General features: G+C 34.7%; 1 protein-coding gene across 1 annotated transcript; it reads left to right on the top strand.

The window, feature by feature from the left end:
• Window positions 1-2: 2 nt before the first annotated feature.
• Window positions 3-1,255, top strand: LOC126385262 (E3 ubiquitin-protein ligase TRIM39-like; the record flags this gene model as incomplete). The annotated part of the gene is made up of 1 exon (XM_050036873.1): window positions 3-1,255. A coding segment is annotated over one exon (858 nt), but the record flags the coding sequence as incomplete, so codon positions are not given.
• Window positions 1,256-6,724: the final 5,469 nt, after the last annotated feature.

The following is a 6,724-nucleotide window of genomic DNA, read 5'->3' as shown; positions in this document are numbered from 1 at the left end:
TGATTGAGGAGAGGTACAGAGCAACAAAGCAAAAGGCGGAAGGTTTCCTCACAGAACTGAGGATGGAAGTCGCTGAGCTCCAGAGCAGAAGCAGCCAGCTGGAGCAGCTGTCACAGTCTGAGGATCACCATCATTTTCTCCAGAGCTTCTCAACCCTGTGCTCTCCTTCAAACAAGGACTGGACCAACGTCAGTGTTCACAGCCATCTGTCTTTGGAGGCAGTGAGAGGGGCTGTGAGTCTGCTGAAACAAAGACTTGATGAAATAATGGAGGAGGTTCCTGAGATCAAAATGAACAGAATGAGAGAACATGCAGTGGACTTGACCTTTGACCCTGACACAGCATATGACTCACTTGTTATCAGCCAGGATGGAAAACAAGTGACAGATGTAGGTACAGAACAGAAACTTCCCTACAGTCCAAAGAGATTTGAAGGTTTTCCTGAGGTTTTGGCAAAGGAGGGGTTCACATCAGGGAAGTTTTACTATGAAGTGCAAGTGACAGGAAAGACTGAGTGGTATCTTGGAGTGGTCAGAGAGTCTGTTGAGAGAAAGAAAAACATGACTCTGTCAATAAAAAATGGTTTCTGGACCTTTGGGCTTGATGAGGGTTCATATAGAGCTTATACAACACCATGCGTTCACATCACACTGACAGAAAAGCTTGAGAAGGTGGGCATCTTTGTGGACTATGATAAGGGAAAGGTTTCTTTCTATGATGTGAATTCTAAATCTCATATCTATTCTTTCACTGGCTGCCACTTTACAGAGACACTGTATCCATACTTCTTCCCTGGACGCCATATGGATGGAACAAACTCCGCCCCTCTCATCATAACCCCTGTACCTACAACACACTGAGTTTGTTCCTTCTTTAAACACCATGTAAAAACTAACATTGATTTCTATCAACAACAAATCTGATAAAGTATAAACAGCAACTTATAAATGTTATATCTGTTATCATAGTAACCTCTCCAATAATTAAATGTTTTCTCTCTATGCATGGAGAAAAGAAGTATGACATTGATTCACTACTGACATTCTGTTTCTTTCTCTACAGGATATTTTCCTGTAAATATGTAGATGTTAACTGATGATACTCATGTTGCACAGTAATGTTGTCAGATCCTGTTATATTGCAGCTGATGAGGATATAACGTAATGTTCCTTTCAGACATTCTGTTGCTCTCTGCTGCATATTTTGATTGTTGAAATAAGTTTTCTGCAATAAAGTGTAACATTCCAGCAAAATAACGTCCCAACATTTTTTTGCCTCTTGACTCAAAACAGACTGTATACCATTGTTTCTAAACCTTTTACGTGTTTTACGGACCCTTAAACTGATACACATTAGGGCACAGACCCCCATTTGATGAGACTGTGCTTCAGGCACCTCCATCTGAAGAGAGTTTGGTTGTTAGATATGATTAAGAGCAGAATTCTGCAGCTGTCAACTAAAGTTAAGGAGATAACCGTGGGGGAAGTGAAAGCTATGATTAGAATAGTCACTGCTATGTCTCTTATTTACATTAGGTTAACCTCTATAGTGAATTAAATAGTGAAAATAAGCTATTCCTTATTTTTCTGGGGACCCCTGGGAGCTCCCTTAAGGCCCCCTGGACCCTGGTTGAGAGTCACTGGTATACAGCCACTATACTGTCTATGATTTATCATGAGTCACATAAAGGGACAGTACTGGGAAGAGAAGACCAGTGTTAATTCTTCATTTTGCTGGTTTCCTGTAATTCACTTCGACCTACCAACCCTTTGAGTATTTGTGTCTGAACCTGCCGCATGGCCCCAACCTTTGGAATTAAAATGGTTTAAAAAAAAATAGGAATGAGCTACAATTAGCAAGTTAGCTATGAGCTAAATTAGCAAGTTAGCTATGAGCTAAATTAATAAGTTGAATGTAACAAGTAGATTTTGATCTCGACAGACGCTCTTCAACAGCCCAACTGTGACTGACAGTCGACCATCAGCTTGGTGCGTCAGGGCCTTAAGATTTAGGGGGTTTTAGTGGCATCTAGTGGTGAGGACTGCAGATTGCAGCTAATTGAAACTTTTCCCGGTTCCAATTTTTCAATGTCCATTGCTAGGAAGTATTTACTTGGAGCTGACTTCTCTGCAGAGGTCTTTTCCTCTTCAATAACAAACAAAGTTGGTGATTTAAACTGGTAAAAAACATGGTGGTCTCCGTAGACGAGGACCGGCTCCATATATAGATATAAACGGCTCATGCTAAGGTAACAAAACGACAATTACTCTTATTTTCGGGTGATTATACACCAAAGAAAACAAACTGTTATTACATTTAATTTCTGCCAATACATCCCCTTTAATCCAACACACTGGACCTTTAATGTCAATACACTTTACAGATCTGCAAATGTTATATTGGTAATCTCAAACTAGCCTCTCTAATATTTACATGTTTTCTCTTTATGCATGGATATATAAAAGAAGCATGACGCTGCATGACAAGTGACTTCCTGTTTCCCTCTCTACAGTGTACATTTCTGTAAATATGATGATGTGAACTCATGATACTAATGTTGCACAGTTATATTGTCAGATCCTGTTGTATTACAATAGAGGATATAATGTTTCTCTGTTCAGACGTTCTGTTCTCTTACAATCTTCTGCTCCTGCAAAATCAAACATGTTTTGCCTTTCAAAGACCAGTGTCTAAATATTCTTCATTTTGTTGGTTTCCTGTGATTCACGGTAATTTTTGTGCTTCTGTGACAACTGGGGCTGAATAAACTGCACATCAGGATAACTTTGGCTTTTTTAACCTGGACCCTATTTCCCTGTGTAATTGATTTGTTATTGCCTTGTTAAGCAGACTTCTCTTTCAGAAACATTACGAGATGTGTGTGTGATTTGGAGCTGCTATCAGCTGATGAAAATGGGTATTCAAGACAGATAGATGTCAAGGAATTTGAACATGAGACATTTAAGTCACCTTAATGCCGCAGGTAGAAATCAGTCTCAGTGAGTCCTGGCTCCTCACAGTTTTTAACAAATTAGGCGTGCAGTGGCACTCACAGAACAGAATGTCAGCTTTGTGAGATTCGTAAGTCAATCAATACTCATCTGCCCACTGCATTCACTCCTGACTCCTGCCTATGTTCTCCTGCCCCCACACTGATTTGTGTGTGTGTGCGTGTGATAGAGTGGATGCACACATTATCCTCGAGTGTGATGCGTGGGCCGATATTCTTAAGCACCACTGATGGAGCTCATCCATAACTGTGACTAAAGCCTGGTGTGTTTCATTGTATTTGGATTTCATTAATGGGACACGAGCCTGATTTTCCTCAGCGACAAATATCTTGTGATTTTTTTCTAGAGCAGGTTACTACTGGATCTGTGGATGCAGCATGAAATGAGTGGAAGAGGTACAGATGCAGACAACAACAGTGATATATAGAATGGAAAACATCCATATACAGTTAATGTAATATAATGTGTGAATTTAAAATGGCGTTAATACACTTGCACATTTTGTCAGAGAGTATATCATTTAAAACTAACACTAAAATGAGGAAAGAAAAAACCTCCATATTAAGTTTGAGACATACCTTTTGTCTTTTAGTGATATTGCTATGGAAACAAATAAGAGACATAAGTATTAATAGTTAATAGTGTTTCAACACTACTGAATTCATAGCATTGGAATATTTTGTTTAGAAAATGATGTATCTGAATTTATTTGGTTTGAATTCACCTCTTTGGAATGAAAATATGAAATTTCTTGATTTGCAATTTCAGAAGCTAAATTAGATTTTTTTTTTCCAGTATTCACAAATTCAGATCCAAAAACATGTTTAAGAATTAACTTAATAATAATAATAATTATTAATATTATTATCATCATAATGTATTATTGTGCTCTTGTTTCACATCTGACGTCAGTTGTACATTGTATTGTTGAATAAAGTTTTTCAAAAAAGTTTCTTTCAGTGTCATGTTACAGAAAGCTTTTTTTGTGGTAGGCTACATAAATTTATGAGGATATTTTTGACAATATTTTATTTCTAGTACAATTAAAATTGTATTTAATAAATGATCATCAAATCATTAATTAACAATAAAATAGATAATTGAAAATAAAAAATAAATTATTATGATTATTTATAATAATCATAATAATTAGGTTGCAAAAGTCTTGATAAAATTCAAGAGAGGACTGTGCAGCCCGGTTGAAACTATTTGAAATTTCGTGGCTTGAATTTATAGAGCTAATTTGACCAATCGAATTTGAGCAATCTGAATCTATTTTTTTTTTTCAAAATTTTTCATTTGATTTTTTATTATTATTTTTTTTAATCCTAATCCTGTTTGTGGAAACATGACAGGACAAAAGATCTACACAATCAGCACAGTGTCAAGGTGAACTCCCGAGATCAGTGTCACCATTTCGGCATCCAACCAAATGTCTCCCCTTCTGTACCTGAGATATGTCTTTTAATAATGGCCGAAGAAGTGTTTTGCAGAATATTATGATGTCAAATGGAAGCTGACCTTTGGCCTGTTGGTGATATAATGTCACCACTTGTCATCACTTTTTCCTGTTTGACATTTCTATGAAATTTTGTCATAATCAGTGTACGAATTTGTGAGTTTTGGCCCAAAAAAAGTTTTGTGGGGTCACAGTGACCTTGATCTTGGAACTTTGACAGGATTTTGATCTTAAGATGTCACAAGAATGAGACGGATATCTGACCACAGCGGCCTCACCGGCACGAAAGCATAAAAAGACATTCAGTGCTATGAATTCAGTGGTATTTCAATATTAAGCATTCAGTGCCTGTTAAAATTCAAATACTTGTGTCTCATTTGCCTCCACACATCTCCCTGACAAACAGATGAGGGTCAACTTTGTTATCAAGTGCAAAATGGAAATAGACTGATATCAGAGTGTTACATGAGGTTGATATTAAATATGAGTGAATGTGCTCCACATGAATAATATAAAGGATAATTTGTGACCTTCAGGAACACCAGGAGAGGGCACTGAACATTAAAAAACTCCTGGAAAAAGTGTCAAAATGGCCAGTGATGATGCTTTCTATGGATTCAAAGTGCGAGCCTGTTTTAGGCTTTGAGCCACGCCACAATCAGTGATGACACAGCAGGTGTTTTGCCTTTTGCAGCCAATGAGAAACACCTGCTGTGACTTCACTGATTGGGATGAAGCAAGAGGGCAATGTGCTTTAAAGTTTCAAGTTTATTTGTGATACAGTTTTGGAAAAAAAAGTTCTCAGTACTGTAAAAAGGGTGTATGATATTTTTTTAAAACAATTATAATATTTTTCTAAAAACTACTTATGTGAATTTTCCTGTCATTAGTGTGAAAATCCAGTCACACGTGAGCATCAGTGGTGGAAAAAGCAACAGTAACAGTGGCATACTTTATGGATATATCCTAATATACAAGTCCTGCATTGCAAATTTATAATAAAATTCAACCCATTCATATTATTTATTTCATTTTTTTTTTAATTCAATAGAATTTTAATTGTACTGGGAATAACATTGTCAAAAATGTCTCCTTGAAACTTTTTTAAAAACGTTATTCAACAATACAATGTACAAATTACGTCAGGGGATTTTTTAGAAACTGAGGGAGGACCACCGCACAACCCAGCCAAGTCTTGGTTAAGATGCTGGAAAAACAGCTAAAAGTCCACAATGAAAAAAGGGGGATTTCCGCACACTTAAATTTGCACTAAAATTCACATTTGATTTAATGTGAATTTTAGTTGCACTAAAATTCACATTTGATTTAATGTGAATTTTAGTGCAAATTTAAGTGTGCGGAAATCCCCCTTTTTTCATTGTCAGGTGATTTTTTTTAAATTATTTATTTATTTTATTATTTTTTAATTAATTAGAATTTTAATTGTACTCGAAATAACATTGTCAAAAATATCTCCTTGAAACTTTAAAAAAAAAAACTTTATTCAACAATACAATGTACAAAGTACATCAGATGATCTTTTTTTTTTTTTAATTTTCATTAGATTTTTATTTAATAGAATTTTAATTGTACTGGGAATAACATTGTCAAAAAAAAGTCTCCTTGAAACTTTAAAAAAAACTTTATTAAACAATACAATGTACAAAGTACATCAGATCTTTTTTATCTATATCTTTATTTTTATTAAATAGTATTTTAATTGCACCGGAATAACATTATCAAAAATGTCTGTTGAATTAAAAAAAAAACAACAACTTTATACAACAATACAATGTACAAAAGACGTCAGGTGATGATTTTTTTGTTTGTTTTATTTTTTAATTACTTTATTAAATAGAGTTTTAATTGTACTGGGAGTAGCATTGTCAAAAATGTCTCCTTGAAACTTTTAAAAAAAACTTTATTCAGCAATACAATGTACAAATGACGTCAGATGATTATTTTTTTTAAAATGTTGCTTTGCTTTTATTCTTATTGAAAAGAATTTTAATTGCACTGGGAATAACATTGTGAAAAATGTCTCCTTGAAACTTTTTTTTTTTTTTTTTTTTTTTCAGCAATACAATGTACAGATTATGTCAGGTGATGATTTTTTATTTATTTGTATTTAATTGAATTTTAATTGTACTGGGAAAAACATTGTCAAAAATGTCTCCTTGAAACTTTTTTTTAAACTTAAAATAATTAAAAATAATCATAATATTAACACATAGCTACATATTTAGAAATCTTA

This window comes from Epinephelus moara, chromosome 23, assembly GCF_006386435.1.
Source record: "Epinephelus moara isolate mb chromosome 23, YSFRI_EMoa_1.0, whole genome shotgun sequence".
Lineage (NCBI taxonomy): Eukaryota > Metazoa > Chordata > Actinopteri > Perciformes > Serranidae > Epinephelus > Epinephelus moara.
This window is presented reverse-complemented; position numbering and strand designations above follow the sequence as displayed.